Source organism: Centrocercus urophasianus, unplaced genomic scaffold (assembly GCF_019232065.1).
Source record: "Centrocercus urophasianus isolate 14NV4802_14NV808 unplaced genomic scaffold, USGS_Curo_1.0 seq_16, whole genome shotgun sequence".
NCBI lineage: Eukaryota > Metazoa > Chordata > Aves > Galliformes > Phasianidae > Centrocercus > Centrocercus urophasianus.
This window is the reverse complement of record NW_024884711.1, coordinates 10,399,009-10,419,406: the sequence shown is the minus strand read 5'-3', so window position 1 is coordinate 10,419,406 and position 20,398 is coordinate 10,399,009. Positions and strand designations below refer to the sequence as shown.

Sequence of the window (20,398 nt, the reverse complement as noted above, 5' to 3'; positions counted from 1 at the left end):
TTATTTTAACAAAATTATCTTTCTCTACGGAATAAAACACTTTTTTTCCAAAAAAAAAGTACTTTGATGTCATGAAATTAATTCCCCTTTTACCACTAAGAATTCAATTATATCTTATATCTAACTTGGAGAATATTAAAATCTATTTTCAAATTGCCTTGTAGTGTTGTGTTTTGTTTTATCACAGCTACTTCTTGTTTCCAGTGCCTAGCAGTAGCTTGTTTTGACAGAAAGATGTAGAAAATTTGCAAGAAGCTATGAATTTTCTGTGTCTTCTCTGTATTGCATCAGAAAGTTAGCACTTTCTTTTCTTTCTCAGAAATTCCTCCCCATGAGAGATAACCCTACCAAAAGAAGAAATAAGAATATACCGACGGAGATTGCTGGCTTTTTTAAAAGGATATGGTAACAAGAATGAAAATTCCACTGAGAGGGAGAAATACTAAAATTAATTAGTCCATCACTGAACTACTACCATTTCTTCCTGTTGAATTTCTTTTTCCATTGACTCCTCTAAAAAGAGTCAGAAGGAAGACATTCTCAGGTTTCAAGTTTTTAGGGACTAACCAGATCTGAGTCGAAGCCTGCCACAAACTAAAGAAGTATGGACAATATAATTCTCCATGACAAAGAGGCACTTCTGGTATGATCAAGAAGACAGGGACATCATTTCTATTGTCAGATTTTTTGTTGCAACGCCTTTTGGCAGATAGGCTGAGAGAGGCATTACAGTTCTGCATTTTTTCTGGTCCCTTCCTAACCACCAAAAAGAGAAAGAGAGCATTTCCCTTGAGCTACTTAAAGAATTTAGCTTCGTTTTTCAGCTAGGTAATGGTGAGAGCTATGTTGTAACAATCTAATACATGACATGCCACAAATAGAACAATTTTTTCTTTAGCTCTATTCATCTCATTTTCAGCAATCTGCCAACTGTTTTACCAATAATAGATTAAGTTCTCACAGCAATAGCATGGTCTTGTCATTACAGTCTTGGAATCTTCTGTTCTTGTTAGGACACCGATAAAAACTTATTTCCTCAACACATTACCTTTTTCACTGGCTCCTATCTTGTGGTATTTGACTTCTTTGTTGCTACTGGCTTGTGTTTTTTTAAAAAAAAAAAAAAAAAGCAAATAAATCAAATAAATCAGTCCCCTTTCTTTTACATCTCTAAGATGCTTTTTTTTTTTTTTTTCCTAGGGAAATCTGCTTAATATGAGAATGGAAATGGCTGAGCAGAACAGAACAGAACATGTATTTTTCTGATCTTCAGTGGATAGAGCTTTGTTCCTTTTCTAGTATGCCAGCAACAATTGGACTTAGTGGTCTCAGTGGACCAATTTCTATACCTAAAACACCTAAAATGTCTATGTGTTTCAAAGTCAGGTAGAGTCCTCAGTTTAGCTAAGAAATTCAAGAAATTCAGGAGTTTCCATAAAGTCATTTATTTTGGGCTACTCTACAGTAGTTGTTTTGTTGTTTTTAAATAAAGAACAGCATTATTTGGGCAATGAAAAAAAGTGCTTATGAATAGGCTGATCACAACTTAATCAATGCTTCTAAGAGCATGACAATAACAAAACTTAAAGTACATTGGAGAATTTCAATAAATCAATATATTTATTTGAACTTTCATTTAACAAGAAAGTAGATTTTATTTAAAATATATCTAGATCCAGAAGCAAAGGCAACAGGTTAGACCTTATGTAAGTTGTGTTGTTTTACTCAAGAAGAAAACATTACTGACAAAAGATATCAAAACTGCTTAAATTACCTACAGGACTAAAATCATTACCAAAAGCTAATGTGTTTGTCTCTAGATCATTATAGCTCTGATGGATTATGGTGGGATAGTTGGTTTGAAGTGTGTGTTGTTATTATAATAGCACTCATCAGTAAACAGTACTGAAAAGTGCTAAAAGTGGAGGACAAATTTTGATTTGTACTCTGCAGTGAAAATTCCTAATGCAACTTCTGCATCAAAAAGCTGTGAAATAGAAGTTAGCATGCACATGCAGTACTGTTTTCATAAAGATCAATATTCCAGCTACTCAAAATAATTTTATTTCAACTACAATTTAATTCAGAGAATATCGAGTACTACAAAGTCAGAGCTTACCAACTTACAGTATCTGAAGCTTCTCAGTATGAAAGAAAAGTATCATAATTGCAAAATTTGTTTCATCAGTGTTGATGGATAAATACAGGATAATTTACAAAAGTTCTAATAAATTTTCCCTTCATTAAAAAAAAATTCCAATTGCATTTAGAAGAAGCAGAGCTAGGTTAACAAACATTAAAATGAAGTCACACTAATGTAGCATTAAAATTTACTTAAAATTTCCATAACAATTTTTCAGACAACATATTTTCATCTGGAATGTCTCTGCTTTTCTATCCTTTTAAAACCCTCATATTAGATAATATCATATTTTTTCTGATTGCAAAGAACTACAAATGGAAGACTACAGGACAGCCACCTTGTCTCTGATCTTAGTGCATGCCTTGTGCATGAGTAGAGACAGTTTCAGGAGTAAAGGCACTTTCAGAATGAGATGAAGTGGAAGTGAATTTGAAGAAATAAAAGAGTAGATATTATATAAGCAACAGAAAAAAAAAAAAATTTAATTGGAAATTATTAAGTTTAATTTCAATTATAATTTTATTTTATTTTAAGTGTAAAATTACCTGGTCGTAGTCTTGATCCCAGGCCTTCAATATAGTCTCTATTATTAAAATAGAACAAAAGAGGGACAAAAAAAAAACACCAACAACACAAAACAAAGAAGAACTCAGAGCAAAATTGTTGTAGTTATGCTGGGCATTAGAGGCTGTAGAGGAAATATTAATATTTGCTGGATCTTACTCATGTTTCCTCTAAACAAAGTCTACCCCATTTCACTAGTTTTTGATTGTTCATTCAGAACTCAAATAAAGTTTACTTGTCCCAAGTAGCTTGACTTACAAAGTATATAAAGTATAGAAAATATATTATTTTCCTATTATATTAGACATATTTATTTTCCTATAGAATATATAATAATAAAATTTTCAAGAAGCTATGAAGAAAGATATGGTGTTGCCAATGTTTAAAAAGGGGCAGAGATGGAGAAAAAATAAAGGTGGTTGCTTCAGCACTCAGCCACTTGAGGGTTGCCACTACTGATTATAACAGGACAAAAGCTGGAAAGCTAGGGAGTGATAAGTGACCAACTGGATGGTTATGCTCCTAGCAGGAACATCTTTGAAAGCAAAAATAAAGCGATAGGTAAAGCACAGCTAGAAAAAGGGTGCACAGATGGTGATAGGGTTGAAGGTAAAGGTATAGAAATGTGCCTTGTAAACATGTTCTTGAAGGGCAATTGAGTGACTAAAATGTATGCAGTGCAACAGTGATATTGATTGCATGACAGTCCTATGAACTCAAGCATCAATTTAAGCAGACTACTCAGTAGCAAAGATTATATCTTAGAGATGTAAAGGCAGAACAGCTAGATAAATATATTAATATATATTCTTATCTATATTATTCTTATATATTCTTATGTAAATATATTCTTGAAGGTAAGAAGTCTGAGAGACATGCAGGTTAAAGCAGAGGCTCAGATCTCAAGGTATTATTGGTCAGGATAGGTAGAACTAGAAGCACAGACAAATTTCCTTGTAGTTATACAGAACTCAACTGTAAGCTTCACGGTCAAAAAAAAGATCTTACAGAGATGAGCTTACAGAGATGAGCTATGATATAAAGCTAATTTCATTGTTTGTAGCATGATTTTGCAGGTATGAATAAGAATATGCAAAGAAAAGATGCAGAATTAAGAAGACAGCAGATTAGGTGATAAAGCCATGTGCAATCCTTGGAAAAGTCCTTAAAAATAGTTTAAAAAAATAGGAGAATAGAGTCAGAAAAACACTGTTTTAAGAAGATTAATTTTAGATTAAGTGCCAGTGGTAAATAGCAGATAAAGAAAACAGACCCTGATTTGGAAGAGGTTATTAAGTAGCTTAGTAAGAAATGTTTAGTAATATTTTTTAAGTACAACTGGGCCTACAGAAATGGGAAAGGGATCAATGCAGTTATCATAAGGAAGTTAAAAGTTAAAAAGAAAACAATCAGGAGGTTTTTTTGCATGTGAAAGAAAAACTGTAATTAAGCTATAAGGAACAGAATCTACGGATTAGGACAAAGACACCAGAAAAAATAATGATTGATAAAGAATGCATCTGAGGCATTTCTGAACTAATTACATCAGGAAAAGAAAGATCTTTGCAGGGAGAATGGGAGTGGCCATACAATATTTTGTTTTGTTTCATTTATGTTTTGGAAGCAATGAGCAGCACTACAGAATTCAAAAAAATTAAGTTTGTATAGAAGGTCTACATGAAATCAAAGGGATGTGATATTATTTGACAATATCAAACATGTAAACACAATTTTGCATGGAAAAAACAGCTGTGAAAAGATTCAAAACCAGAATTTTCTAATCAACTTATATCATTTTAATGATGATGTAGCAATGTCCGCTTATAAAACTTCATCAGTTTAATGCCAGTCCTTAAATTATTCACATAAAGTTTCTGTGCGCAAGCATGTTCAGGGTCTTAAAGCACTCTAAATATTGTAGGCTGATACAAAATGAAGTTGTAACAATGAATAAGGAATTGTTTAATGGAGGTAATTGTGCAGCTTTTCTGTTGTGAATTTACTGACTGTAAGTGATCATAACAATGACAATTTATATAATCTATATTAAAATTATAAATAGTACGTACCTAATCTGAGGTTGTCTTTCAGAAGTACCAAGGTTTTGTTTTATGATACCTGAAACAAATGCATAAATATTGTCTCTGCATTCAAAAATAATTATATAAATCTAAGATAATTCTTTCTATTTCTCAGATATGCTTTGAAAATAGCTTTTAAAAATCAGGGGTAGACAAACTAGATTCACATTTGCTGTTTGACGTGTCAAAAATGAGCTTGTGCTTTACTTCCAACCCTGCAGAATTCACAGATTTTCACTGAAACAAAGAACACATGCAGACTGCAGGACCACAGATGTATCTGGGTTAGCATTAAGTACTCAACTCAGTTACTGCTATCACCATAGTCACAACAGCATCTCTAGTCTGTGTAAGAATATAAAATATTTGCCCATTTTCTAGGAGGACCTTGGATGGGTTTCTAAAGCTTGTTTTACCAGAGTTTTATTGCCACTAGTCTATTAGTTAACTATTTAAACCTACTGCTTTAATAATTATACTGATTTTAAGACAAGAGTATGATGAGGTATTGGTCAAACACCCAATCAGCAATAAAACTGAACCTGAACATATATGTCATGTATTGCATACTGCCTAAAAATGTGAAAAAGGTGAGTAATATTTGGTGAAACTGATTATTTATGCACTTGGAAAGTATTGTCTTAAAGCAAGCATTTGTCTTAAGCTACTATCTTAAGCCTGAGACTTACATATTGCTACAAAACCATTTATTTGACACTAATTTTGACATGAGGCCACTCTATCCTACATGGTATCTCACTTTGAAAGGGGAGGAATAAATATATGCTTAAATCAAAAGATATTTCATCTGGCCAAAGGTCTAACTAGAAAATGAGGAAATTTATTTTTCCCATACAATCAATAATTTTCAATACAAATCCCCACCTTCTTGACTACATAAGATGTTCTTCCACACTAATAATATCACAAGCATTCCTATAAAACAAGAATAGTGCCACCTCGTCATTCAAATGTGGTTTAAAAGGAAAAAGACAACAAACTTCTTTCACTATTTTACTTTCTGTTGGTATTACTACTACAGTCATTAGTTCTAGAACAATAATAGCTTTCAGAGAGCAAATATTTCTGAGAATCTTAAACCTTCTTGTGTTCAACCACATTTTCAGATGTGAACTGAAATATAAATCTTCTATTTTTCCTACTTACCTAAGATGCTCTGTCTTGAATGAAAAAAAAAAAATCTTGCAGAAGGCTGGCTTCTGTCACCCAGAATTCATTTAAACCCATCCCTAAATTATTTACCTTTTATTTAAATCAAACTTGTCTGCTTAAAACGAGACACACAGATTGAAAGAAAGAAAGGAAAGAAGAAACATTATTTTATTCCTTGCTCATGTTTGCAAAACAGCCATTGAAACTCCGTAGCAGTTAGACCAAAAGGTTTTGTGAGAGTACTTGCTATACACGATAGCAAACAACGTACTCCCTTCTAGATGTAAAGATATTTCAATTAACTTCAACACAATAGATAGGAAAACGCAGCGCCTAGTATCTAGAAAGCAAACAAGGACTTTCAAAAGAAAAAGCTATGACAGTTCCTATTAATGGAATACATAATTTACCTGTGTTGGATGCAGAAGCCATAATACAAATACAAAATAAAATCTCCTATTGAACCTGAATAACATTGCTTGAGACTTTTTGAGATTGCTTTTGAATTACACTCAAAAGGCATTTTCCTATATCAAAAAATATAATATATTTAGGAAATGTATGTAGAAGAAAAACTGTAACGGAAGGCACGTGGCTAGAATGCTAAGTTTGAACACAGCTGTTTCCTGAAATTTTTAAAAAACAACTCCCTTTTTCCAGTACTCATATACTAAATTGGATCTGAAATACTATACTCTGTTTCAAATAAATGGTCTTTACCAGTAAAAAGCTTATATATAATTTTCTTGATCAGTTACTTGACTCATAACATTTGACTTGCAAATCTGCCAGCTTATATTTACAAGCACATGGTATTTCACACCAGAGACTGCCTCACCATTCACTGTACATGGCAGAGATGTAGTATTTTCTGATTCATATGCTGAAGTTAAGAAAATACATATTAAAATTTACCAAAGAAAACTAGAAATCATGCTGCAGAATATCACTAAACACCAGTCAATACCCTTCAGCTCCCTTACTATCACTCATGCTAGAACCCCACTGAGCAGCCACAACAGGGAGAGAAGTCTCTTCATGTTAGACACTACAAAAACATATTGGAATAATTTCTTCATTTACTAAGGACAAGGAGATTGACACATCTAAAAGCCATTACAACACATATTCACATGTGTGTACGTGCACCCATCAAACACTATCGACTTTGGTTATAATCCTTAGTCTTTTGTGTGAGTTATACTAATCAGATTAAGCCAGACAGAAAGAAAAAACAGATGTGTAGGAAAGTTAACTAGCATAAGTAATGGAGCACATAGTAAATTCTGACGTTCAGCGCAATGTATTAACTGGATCATATTTCTTTTCACCATGGTTACTCCTTTATAATGGATGGCAAGAGTAAGGCAACTTCTGTTTTGCTCAAATGCTTAACAAGAGGGAATTTCTCAGTTGATTATTTCCTGGAAAATGAAACATAGACCTTCTGCGTCTTCCCTGTTTTGTGCCCATCGTTGCTAGGATGCAAAAGACACACAAGAACCAAAGATTTTGATTCACATAAGCCTTCCTGTTCTGAATAGCTCTATGAAGATCCCTTAAGGACAATTTAAAAAAATCAGATGAGTCACCAAGAATTTTTCTGAGTGGTACTTCAGTGTTTAACAGATTATATAATAAAAGTAACTTCACAGCATTCATTGACATCAGAGCAAATAATCAAGACATGTTCCAATATAGTTCAGTATTTTCTCTTGCAGGCATCTTATCACATAATTTCAAGAAAAGAGCTTACAATGTGATATGAGTTGAAAAAAACTTGGAAAGATAGAAACTTTTGCTTTGGCTTTCACTTTACTGTGACAAAAAAAAAGAAAAAACCCTCTGAGAATACTTTCAAGTGTAATCATTGATAGGAAAATTAAATCGAGATTTACAGACCATCTTCCTGAATGAACAGCCTTAATTAAAGAAGCAGTAACTTCTCAAATCATGAAATCCACCACTATACATATATATTTTATAATATATGTATTTCAGAACTATAACTGTTCTGAAAAATACAAAAAGCTCTGTGATCAGAGAACTTACAAGACACAAGGTAGCTGCTTTTTAAGTGCAGATTGTAAATGCAAGTACAGCTCCAGACAGCAGTTGACATCACCGAATAGGTATTTATTTCCTAACAAGTTTGTTGTTGCTCACAAAAATAAAGTCAGAGCTAAAGGATGACTACTTCAGTGCCCCATCATTTGCTATGTACATGTAGAATTCTAATATTGACAGTATCCTAGTCTTGGAAATCTCCAATCACTGAACTGTATTCTTTCGACTGGTTTGAGCATTATCTGCGCAAGACTCAAGTTCTAGTACTGTATGAATAAATAGTTTTTCAGAACATTCGAAGAAATTCAAAGGAGAGTCTTAGAAAGCTATTCTACTAGAATATTCTGGCAGATCTGTGGTCTCTTGAATAAGAATTCTAAATACTATTTGATTTCAGAAATTTTGTCAGGAAAAAGGAGTCATGAATCTCAACTTCTTTGATTACTGGTCACAAGCCAGTTAAGAGCAAGGATTCCTCCCAGTGCTAGATGCACAAATGGTACGAGGTAACAGAAACAGTCTTGAGCAAGATACAGAATAGTGACAGCACTATGTGTGCATTAAATCTTCTGAGCCTCATGAAAAGCTAGGAACTGAGCAATTCTGAAATTGATCTGTTGTATGCTTAACTTTTTATTGTGAGGAAGGTCAGAGGACAGGCATATTTACAAACTTGGGAAGTAGGATTTTTTAATAGCATATTTTGCAGACAACTAGTCTTCCTATGCCTTTCAGAAGCATTATTTACAATAGTACATTGTCCTCACTGCAGTGCAACTGAACATGATTCAAGGAAAGAAATTTTTTTTCCAAAAGGTCTTCCCAGAAATATACACTTAAATTCTCTCTTACTGTCAACTGACATTCCAGCTTTAGTGAACTACTATTCATTAAAATATATCACATATTTTCTTGCTGTTTGCTTTTGCTAGTAGAAATGAAGTACAGTTACACCATAAATAAAAGCAAATAACGAGAAAGAATTATGATTAAGTCAAGATGCAGCTGGGAAACTTCTTAATTTTAAAATAAGAAAAATTTATACAAACAATAAGCTGCTACCATCACTTTTTATTGCTTTTTGACTCAATGACTTTATCCTCTGTTCCTTTATCTTTTCAAATTATAAGGATTTCAGGGAGTGGGAAGAAATACCTCTTCTACTACTGCCTCTATACATCTGAAATGTGCATAATCTGCTCCTGTAGAATTAATCATGTCAAGGAGCATGAATATGTTATTCAGATTCTATACAGACTGATTCTGACAATTTTAGGAATTGCTAAAGAAAGTGATCTTGTGGAACTGTGCTTTCTAAACTAAGAAAAAAAGTCTTTTTCTAAAAGCATAATTAAAAAGCAGAGGTATTAAGTTATTAAAAAACAGTTACAATTTTTGGACTATAAAAAAAGCAAACTATCTGCATATCGGCTTCTGTACCACTAAACAAAACAGCATAGCACATCTTTTTTAAAATAGCACCTACTTCTGAACTAGAGGGATATTTTTCAACATTTAGTGATTATGATCACAATCAATACACCTGTAATTTAAACTCATCTTTTCCCGTTAGCACTTTCTGAGTTAGTTAGATAAAGTTGGTCACATTCTCCCCTGTAACATTGATATGACTGACAAAACTATGTCTGATAATTTATACATTGTGAGCCAACTACTAGCAATCAATGGAGCATAACCCAAGCTGTACTGGAATCTATAGTAATTTTGTTAATATTATCTTTTCCTTTTCCATGAAAAGAAGAAAAATTTGCCAGCATTTATTGCAATTGATGCTAAATTCATTGTATTAAACAGAACTACAGGTGATCTAAGATCTAAGTGCTACCTAAGTGTCACACTATGCCTCTCTCTATCTGGTAACCTTATGCTGTTACAGTCTTAGCACAGTAGAGCAACAAAAAAATTCACCAAGAATAATTTGGTTATTAACTCTGGGCTGAGCAGCCATGCAGCCTGCAGAATGTTAGGCTTTCTGGTTCAAATTATAAAATGATGTTAATGGATTTTAAGTAGAATTCACTCATAAGCCCTGCAGTAATAGCTAGACAGTTGGATTCATAGCAGTCACATTTCTTCAGTACCTGGGTCAAAATCTGAAGGAGGTCCAGCTAGTAAATGGCACTACAGACAGATTAAGTTATTTTATGGTTTCGAAGCCTGGAACCTCGTACCAATTAAATTTGTTAATCCCTTCACACTTAAAAGGACATTTTAAAGGATCCACAGATTTTGTGTCAGAACTTAATGGTATTAATGGCATTCTTTGATTATTTTTAGTTCTAATATCACTGTTCTTCTAGTATAAAACGTTCTTTAATTTCCACTAACATAATCAGAATCCTACCTCATTTAATAATTAGCTCATGGATTTAATAATTAGGTCATATTTGAGCAAGCAGCCAACAGTGACTACTGATGTCACTTTTTTTTTTTTCATACTTTGAGTATAATCCAAAATCTATTACTTAACACTTGACATAGGTGACTCCTAACTTTTTATCCTAAATAAAGGCAGAATGAATGCTGTGTTTTGTCACATAACTCCTTCTTACTTCAAATCTAAACATTAAGCATTCCTGCAATAGCATTCAATGAACTTACACAGCTAAATCTTGCCTCTATCAACTTTTTTTTTTACATCCACTAACTGGGCACTCCATTTCTTCATATGCATAGAATTATTGTTATTGAGACAAAAGTTTTCACATTATGTCTCTTGTTTCTTATCCACTCCAATTATTTTATGCTTCAAATCTAAAACCAAATTCATTGTCAAGTTTCTCAATAATATTCCGGGTTTCATAGCCATTATTTGAAAATACAAGCATGAGTTACATAAAGAAAATGTGATGTAAAATGAATTATACATATATATAGCATGATATAGAGGTACAATTGTTTTAGTTTTCTTTTACTTAGGGCCGTAACAGCTGGTGACCTTGCAATGAATCATAAAACAACCTAGCATTTTAGAATAAGTGACTATTTTGCCATTAGAAAGCACTGGACCCTCTCATTCTTAAAGTTCCTTACCAAAAGCAGACTCTTTGAAATGACTTGAACTGGAACTACTTGAGTTGTCCAATACATCGAGCTCATCATCTAATTCTGAGAACAAATCTGCAAATAAAAATTAAAGCAAATTGTTTTTAATCCACTTCTGAGCAGTATACTGATATTTCCGATGCTTTTTTTTTTTTTTGCTAACAACTACCTTTCTCAGAGTTCTCTAAACTGCTGTTGTCCTCTATCGGGATTTCTTCATATGTTCTCTTTTCATCTTTTCTACATGTAGAATGACAATTCTCTGCCCGGATGCCAAGGTTTTCTGAAAAATCACTTCGGCAACTCACTGTTCCAATGGTGCTTCCTTGAAGTCTCAACTTGTCATAATGGTTCTGACAACAAAGAGCAAAAAGGAAATGTTAGACACTGTTCTTATACAGCACCTATCAGAAAACCTGTAAATGAAAGAGTCGTGACTCAAGATAAAGATAGTAGGATCTCATATACGGGAAAATATGGGATATATGGGAAATTAGCTTTATCTTATCTTAAATAATAATAAGCAACTGAGTTCTAGACAACACAAAGCCTGCACAGCAGTCAAGCTGGTAATAAAATATGAAGTGAACTTGATGTGATGGGATGTGACATCACAACAGAGAGATTGCACAAGGCTGAAAGGACCAAATGCTGGCTGGCATTACCAAAGCACAGCTAAGAAAATAAAAATGTGGGATACATGTAGGTCACTCCAAAATATTATCTACTATTTATTTCCATGGAAACCACAAGAAAATGTACAACATTATTTGACAGAGCATATTCTCAGCTACAAAACACTATTTTTAACACAGTCACCACCATTAACTGTGCATTTTGACCAGCACTGAGCAAGAGCCTGCATGCTGTGCTCATGAAAACCTGCACCAGTGGAGATGAATGTCAATGTCACTGTTATTGTTGAAATGCATCACCCAGCACCTCACTGCTCTCACATCCACTGTTTGGTCTCCAGAAACATTCAGCAAGCATCAGTGGATGTCAGTGGGTGCAATTGTTTCTGCATGGAGAAATACAATTCTACTCTTCTGCACTTCCATGTCAGACACCAGTTTGTCAAACTGCCCCTCTGCTGCCATCTGTCACACGGCAACAAAATGTTACAGAATATTGGTGGGAAGGCTCTACCTCTACTGCTGTACACCAAGACATGCCTCTGATATCATGGGCCAACATAATAAAACAGGAGGCATTGCTTTCAGAGCTGCTCTGCCTGTCACATTTAAGAACTAAGTCTCATCTGTAGCAAAGGGTTCTTTAATGAATATAAAATTCTATTTCTGCTGCTCTCTTTGTTTATAGTTTCTCTGGAAAGAATAGGAATACTTGATCCTTGTTGTTTCTCCTATTTGAATGCAACAAATTTTGAAAGCAGACTGCTTTTATGATCTCTCTATAAATCATTTCAAGTCTTCTCATATTATTGCTGTTGTGTATCAATAAATTCATGTTTCTTCTAGTATTGCCAGCATAGTGTGTGATAAAGAACAAGAGATAAATTATGCAAATCTATCAGGTTACTCTGCCCATGGCAGGGGAGTTGAAACTAGATGATCTTTGAGGTTCTTTCCAACCCAGGCCATTCGGTGATTCTATTATTCTATATCCTGACATTACCTTAATATTAAAGATAGTCATTTGTTTAACCTGATAGATTTTCATAATTTATCACTTGTTCTTTATCACACTTTGTGCTGACAATACTAAAAGAAGCATATAATACATTTCTAAGTAAGTCTGTTCTTGCTAGGTGTGTAAATAGCAATTTGGACTGTAAGGCAATTTTCTTCCCCAGTCAGTCCAATGAAGCATTTCTACCTTACTGGAACACAGCAGAAGGCACATCCTGAAAACTACTGTTTCTTAACTGCATCCAAGCCAGAGATTGTAAACATATATGACAGAAAAGTTATACTGAACTTGTTAAGTACTTCAAGTGTTTATTAAACTGAAAATGGGTATTCAGCAAAATTTTTCAGGATCTCTTTTGACGTAGGTCCAAAACTGTCGAGCAAGTCACTGAATTCCAATGACAGTCTAGATGGAATGTTGATTGAATGTACACACAAGCATATCATGTCATATTACAGCACACATACCATATACAGAGTTGCATCAGGGCAAGTGAGAGATTTTGAAGCCAAATTTGGCATAAAGGAGAAATTGGGGGAAAAAAAATAACTAATTTTAAAGATGAAAAACGCAAAGATCTATACAGGGAGAAACAGTGTGCACAGGCTTGGAAAAGGACTGGCCAGACAGCATCTCTACATGAAAAGATATGGGGATTTTGATGGGTAAGATATAAAGCATAAATCAGCAATACCATGCTGTTATGAAAAAGAATCACACTGTGATATGTGAAGAGGAGAATAATCTCTAAGAACTATATAATCTTTCTACTCAGTACCAATAAGGTTCTCAGTAGGAGTAACTGAGTTCAGTTTTGACTAAACTTGAAAAAAAAAAAAAAAAAAATAGAGAGATACCAATGGAGAGATATGAGGATAATCAGAGGTCTTAGTAGACACGAATTAGAAAGTCAGACTGATGGAATTTGATTATTTAGCCCAAAGAAAATAAATGACAGAGGAGACATATTTCCACATGATTTCCACTGAGAGAAATCAAGCAGCTTAAGCTGTAACAAGTGCAATTTAAGTTAGACTTTAAGATCACCCAAGACAAAGGAAGGACTTAACCATCTGAAATCCTGCAAAGAGAAGTGGGCACACTGTGTAATAGGTTTGAATGTGCTCTGTAAATCTAATGTTCTGTGGACTTGCTGAACTTACTGCTCTCAGAACAACTGTATGACAGTTAAGAGTGGATCTGGAAATTTCAGGATCATACATCCCACATATTTATGGGATGTCCATCTTATGTACATGCTTATGTCCATTTAATATCTCCCGGAAACAAGACAAAGATAGAAAGTGTCAAGCATACAATATGAGACTAACATTTTCTTGAGAAAAAAAAAAAAAGACACAAACTGCAGATACAACATATAGCATAGTGCAGATGTGCTATGGACATGCCAAGGATTTCCAATTACTTCAGGACAGTTCATAGTTTTCCACACATTATCTTTGGATGGAATAAAAGATTGAGACAGATATACAATCACTGACAGTAAAGGCAGTTACTACTCATTCAGTTCTGGTTCCAAACTGTTCCCTAACCCACGATAGTCTCCTTGGCATGACAGAGACTTTCTATCACTAAACATTTTTATGACTGAAGGGTGAAACACCTGTCAAGAGTGATAGGCAGCTCTAAGGACTGCAGACTTGTCTCAAATTCCATGATTCTATTGAAGTACTTTGACGTATACATTGAAGCTGAATTAAACACATAATATGTTCATCCCTAATGGGAGCGTCCTTAAAAGCAATAACTGTTCCTTTTTCCAATGCCTGCTACATAAATTCCAAAACAGCAAGATGCCAGAACAAAACCAATGGAGTGAAAGGTGGATGAAGAAAAGACTTGTAGACTGCTAAGCATCCATGACATCCCTGTGACCTCACCCATGATTGGGCCATATTGCTGCAACATCAATAACCTGTAACATTCTGGGTGATTTAAAGTCAATCCCTCTCTTTGCTTCAACCAATACAAAAACACTCGCTGTGTTCACGCACAGTTGTTTTAAGAAAAATTAAAGTAAAAAGTATGCATTTTCAGAGGATCACCAAAGTTGGAAAAGACCTTCAAGATCGTCAGTCCAATCATCCACCTACCACCAAAGCTTCTCCACTAAACTATGTCCCTTAGTATAACATCTAAAAGTTTCTTGAAAACCTCCAGAGACAGTGACTCAATCACCTCCCTAGGCAGCCAGTTCCAGCACCTGATCAGTCTTTTGGAGTAGAAATTGTTCCCAAAATCCAACCTGAATCTCCCTCGGTGCATCTTGAGGCCATTCCCTCTCATTCTATCTCCAGTTTTGCAGGATAAGATGCCAATCTCTACCTCACCTCCTTTCAGGACACACTGATTGACTGAACAAATAAAATACACATCCAGAGAAAAAGGAGACTAAAATTAACATTGGTCCATTTTTTTTTTCTGTATCTACACTGACAAGAAAAATAGATGAGTCCAAACTAAACTACTTGAGTACTACTTTGTAATGCAGGTGGTGATGCTTAGAAACTACTGTTATTATTAGCAGGGTCAAACTGCCAACAGTGCAGAAATGAACTTGGGTGTGGAGGAAAACGAGTAGATGAAAACAGCTGAATCATTTTGATCTCCTTTGCCTTTCAAATAGCTGTGAGCCTGTCCTCCTTTTTTTAAAGCTGGATAGATTGACTACTGTTTTTCTTATCACGAGAGTTGCTAGTAGGCTGCAGAGTGGTTACAAAGGTATGGATTTGTAAACTATGAGTCTTAACTCTTCCCTTTTGGCCACACATCACTGTGAGTGATGAAACAGATTGGGATAAAGAGAATTGATTCCTGTGGATATAGAAAAATGGGAGAAGTAACATGTTTTGCATTTAGAGGTATTCCTACAAAATACATCACAGTTATTTTCATTGTGGTCTGATATAAGTGAAATACAAAGAAGTCTCAACTTATTTGTAGAATTTAGATATGCTCTTTGTGTTTCTAAACCAGTCTTGGAAAGACATAATACAGTATTCTAATTATCTACATTTGGATTATGAAGGTAGATTACTCATGCCATGGATGACAGAAAACTGCCTCAGCCATTATTGGCTCTTTAAATTTAAATGTTCTGCTATATTGCTTCTTCCATTATTTCCAGACAAACCAGACAAACTCCATTTGTTTCCAGACGAACTCCACAGAAATGGAGAAAAGGAAGCTTCTCCCCAAAAATATGTTAAAAATGGGCAGACTTGATAGACTGGCTGCTGAGAGTAGCAGGAGGAGTAAGTGGTTTTTATTTTCTTATACATATTATAGTTGACAAATTCCTATCACAAAATTTACAGGGCTTTTTTTTTTTTCTCAAAAAATGCTATCAAAATCATATTTTGTTACTCTTCTACATCTTTAAAAGAGAATATAAAAAATATACTTTTATTATTAGTTATTGGGGTTTAGATTTGGCTTGGATGTCAGGAAACTCAACTTTACCACTAGTCTATTTGATCACCTTGCACAAACTACCTTTTTCCTCTCCATCTTTTCCTACCCAGGGTACAAAAATATAATACTGACTACCTTGAAATGAAAGGTACCATCCAAGAGACAATTACTACTATTACAACTACTGTATTAGGTCCTTGTACCCCGTGTTATGTCAGCAAATTTTCACCTTTCAGAACAGAAAACACTAATTATATTAAACACCCTTTATCCTTACAACTGCACCTATTATTACATCAACAACAATGTCTATGGAAGACAATGAAAAATAAAATCATATAAGTGAAAGCTGATAATTATTGTTTATTTTTATAATTATTTTCAAGGATGGATTTTATGCCATATTTTTCAGGCGAGGTGTCTATGCTTCTTCAGCATCATCTGCTGACCAGTCTGTCACACTGCCTATTGATCAGTTTCTATACTGGACTTAAGCTATGTATGAAAGAGATTCTATACTGGCTTTAAAAGATATATGGTGTATAGTTCCATAAGCAAGGACACAGAGCATGCTCTTTATTTTGGAGACATTCACAATATGACACAATTGGGATGAAGAAGGAGGCAAAAAGTACATTTCAGTAGAGAGAAAACAAAGTATAAGGTAGCTGGCTTCAACAAAGCATTGAACTACATGGCAGAAACACTGAATTCTCTGACACCCTGGAAAAATGACAAATTACCTAGCTATGGACTTGCTGGAGCCTTGACTAAGATTAATTAGGCTGTCCATACCTCACAGTTTTTATTTGAAGATCAGCTGCTTGAAATTCTTCCTAATAAATGAAGTCAGGATATTGTCCTTTTTTGTAAGTAAAAATTTTCAGGAATAATTATTCTTTTTATTAGAAATCCTCCAACTTCATAAAGTTTCTCTTCAGTGCTGAAAGCAAGGAAATAACTTGGCTCCTTCTAATTCTAAGCACTGTAACACCCCTAAGATATTTGGAAAAATCCCATCCTGATATACTGTCTTATTTAAAACAACTTACAGCCAGGTCTTCCACTTATCATTAGTGAGCCATACTCTCCCAGTTTCCATGGAGTTCTGGATCTTTCCCAGATTCTCCTGCTGTATCTGTTTCATTTGTTATACAAAATAAAATATCCACTGCAGTGGAAATAAAATTAATGCATTCCTTCCTTAAGAAGACTAGCCATTTTACCCTAGAATACAGAGGGACCTTCCTTCTCTTTTTGTACATAGGTGTATCTTTTTTTTCATTTATTTTGTTATGCATTTATACAAATCTAAGTTCAATGTAAAGTTATTAGTCATATCATATTATACAAGTATTTGGATAGATCATTCTTCCCTAAAAGCCATTGGCAACATTTTATTGAAAACAAGGTATAAAACAAACAAAAATTTTGTACTTTTAATAACAATTTCTACAGTCTCAATCAGACACATGAAGAAAACATATTCAAAAAAATCCATGAGTGCAGGACAATGTGTTCCTGAAAAACTCTTTGCTACACAGAGGTTTTTCAGTGCAAACTACTGGCCCATGATCAAAGGAGTCAGTGTTTCTAACAGTGATATAACAGTTGGACAGACAAGAGCAGTGGTGTAAATTATAATTTTACTTTATAACTGCTCTTAACAATAATTATCACAGTGAGGTTTTAGCACACAAATAAATTGTGCTTGTATTTTTTAAGTAAATTCTCCAGGATCACATAGAAGTTTGGTTCATCATGTAAAACACTGATTTACTTCATGATGAGTGCTTAAAACAGCCTGTAGCAAATAAAAGAACATTAAGAGGTATATTCACAGAAGTGTATCAGACAGTAAGGAATTATTAACAAATACCAGCATCAATGCTCTTTAAATCTATAATTTAAAATCATGTATGTATTTTCCATTTTCTAGATTCCATTATTTGAGAATCATACCCAAAATTATCAATGTTCCACTGTAGTGAAATCTCATTCACAAGTGCAATTAAACATTTATTAGTAATTAAATATTAGTAGCTATTTATTAGTAATTAAATACTGTCACATTCTATCAAAACAGGAAGCACCTCCATAATAACTTCTATTTTCATTTTCCAATTGAAATGAAAGCACTTTTAAGGTACTGTTATTTTTGCTGTATGAGGATGCCCACAAAAAAAAAAAAAAAAAAAAACAACAGTGAATGAATATCTAGTTGAAAATAAATTAAAAATCCAGCATGGAAAATGTTTTAAGAGAATTGGTCTTTTCAGTTTTATTTATTTTTTCTACCTCCTTTTTTTTTTTTTTTTTTTTTTTTACCTTATTTTCTAAGATATGGCAAACAGTGATAAACAAAAATAAAGCTTAATGCATGCACTTACTTGTGGTAAAATAGAAAGCTGATGTTGACAGGCTGCTGCATTTCGGTTTGCTTCCGTGAAGTACCTCTGGGTTCGTCTTCTCTCCCGATCCAGTTTCTTCTCCAACATGAGATGGGAGATAGATAAAACATCCAAATATTTCATCATCTCATCAGACAGCAGCGAACTGACCTCCACTATGTCTGGACGTTTCTCTGCATCAGGGGTCAAGCACCTATAAAAAGAAACATTCTCTAATGAAAGCTAATTACTTCCTTCTAAAAACTTTGCTACCACTGCATTCCTCCATTGATAATTATCAAACCATGGCAGCCAGCACTTGGGACAAAACAGAAATTTAGCAAGGGAACAATTTTTATTTCTTAAACTCTCAAAAATTAAAAATGGATGCACTTCAGAAAGGCATAAATAATTTTACACAAAAAGACTGAAGAGGGAACATCTGCTAGCTTATAAAAATGTTATTTCAGAAGTCTTCGTAGTGAGAAATTTATCAAGCAATATTTTCCCATTTGAGATTGCAACAAATACAGCAAGATAACAGAGATGTAGAAGTTGTCACAACAGATAGCACAGCAGGGACACACAGGGGCCCAGAAGCTCTGCTCAAGCCTATAGGGGACAGTCCGACACAGAAGCTTTGGTGTTGACACACCAAAGGCCATTGTGGAAAGACTACCAAGACTCATCTGACCCTTGGCTCATTACCCCCTTTCTGCTCATCCATACAGACACCAATTTATCCCTAGGGCTAATTCTGAAAATACCAAATGTGACTTCAGAGCACTGGGATAGAAGAGAGAAGGACAGGGAGCTGAAGTGGCGATCCTCAATTCTTTCAATGAGGGGAAAAATGTCAAGCCAGGGAGGAATCAGCTTGCCGGTCAACAGCTGGCTTGGTATAGTCAAGAGCTTATGGGCAGGAATTACAGGAACAGACAGTCATTATTTTAAATACTTGCTGTATTTATGACACAAAAGACAAATATGTGACTGGAAACAGCTGGAATGGATTTATTGTCACACAGTTATCACACATTGACTTTTTGTCACACAATATTATCACACATCTGACTAGTGTGACTGCTCTCCATGATGAGAGATAGCTGCTCTGTAGACAGCGGGAGAGCAGTATACGCTGTGGATACCTTTACTGCAGCAAAGTCTTTGACGTGATATTCCACAGTATCCACAGGATTATAGGTTAGGTAAATAACTGCCTGAAATTATTGGCTCAAAGAGGTGTTATCAGAAGTGCAAAGTCCAGATGATGGCTGAAAGTAGCATTCTTCAGGGACTGAAGAATTTTAACATCTTTATTAATAGCCTAGACAACTGAATGAATTCTCAAAGAGCTTATGAAAACTGAATTGCTGGGAGCAGTTGATACAGAGAGAGATAATAAACCTTGATCAGTGGGACCTGAGCAGGATACACAGAGCTGACTGCTATTTATTTGATGGGATAGCATAGAAGCTAAATGAATGAATTCTAAAAGGGGATAGGGAAAGAGGTAATATACACAAGCAGCAAAACAGGAAAGTCCAACTAGATATGAGGATGCATTACTACTTCTAATCTAAAAGGTGAACAAGAACTGGAAGAGGGTCTAGGAAGGTTGTAGGATCTCCATCTTTCAAGACATTCAAAGCATTTACTTACTTAGAGAAGGCTTGAAAGCTGATAGACACACTTCTTCATGCACTATAAACTGTCTTAAATCTAATAAATCCGGTGATCTGATAATTTTCTATTATTTGCATGCAGAGTAACAGTTACCAATTAGCATACATTGACCCAACACTCCTTCTTAAAGAAAGTATCAC

At 34.4% G+C, this 20,398-nt stretch overlaps 1 protein-coding gene across 1 annotated transcript in view; it reads right to left on the bottom strand.

The window, feature by feature from the left end:
- Positions 1-20,398, bottom strand: part of NEK10 (NIMA related kinase 10) — a 77,452-nt gene that overhangs the window by 15,134 nt on the left and 41,920 nt on the right. Inside the window, exons 26-30 of the mRNA XM_042817162.1 lie at positions 18,573-18,786; positions 11,264-11,447; positions 11,083-11,169; positions 4,777-4,825; positions 2,689-2,726 (exon numbers count right to left, since the gene is read on the bottom strand). Of these exons, the coding sequence (XP_042673096.1) occupies positions 2,689-2,726; positions 4,777-4,825; positions 11,083-11,169; positions 11,264-11,447; positions 18,573-18,786 (572 nt within the window). The remainder of the gene's footprint in view (positions 1-2,688; positions 2,727-4,776; positions 4,826-11,082; positions 11,170-11,263; positions 11,448-18,572; positions 18,787-20,398) is intronic.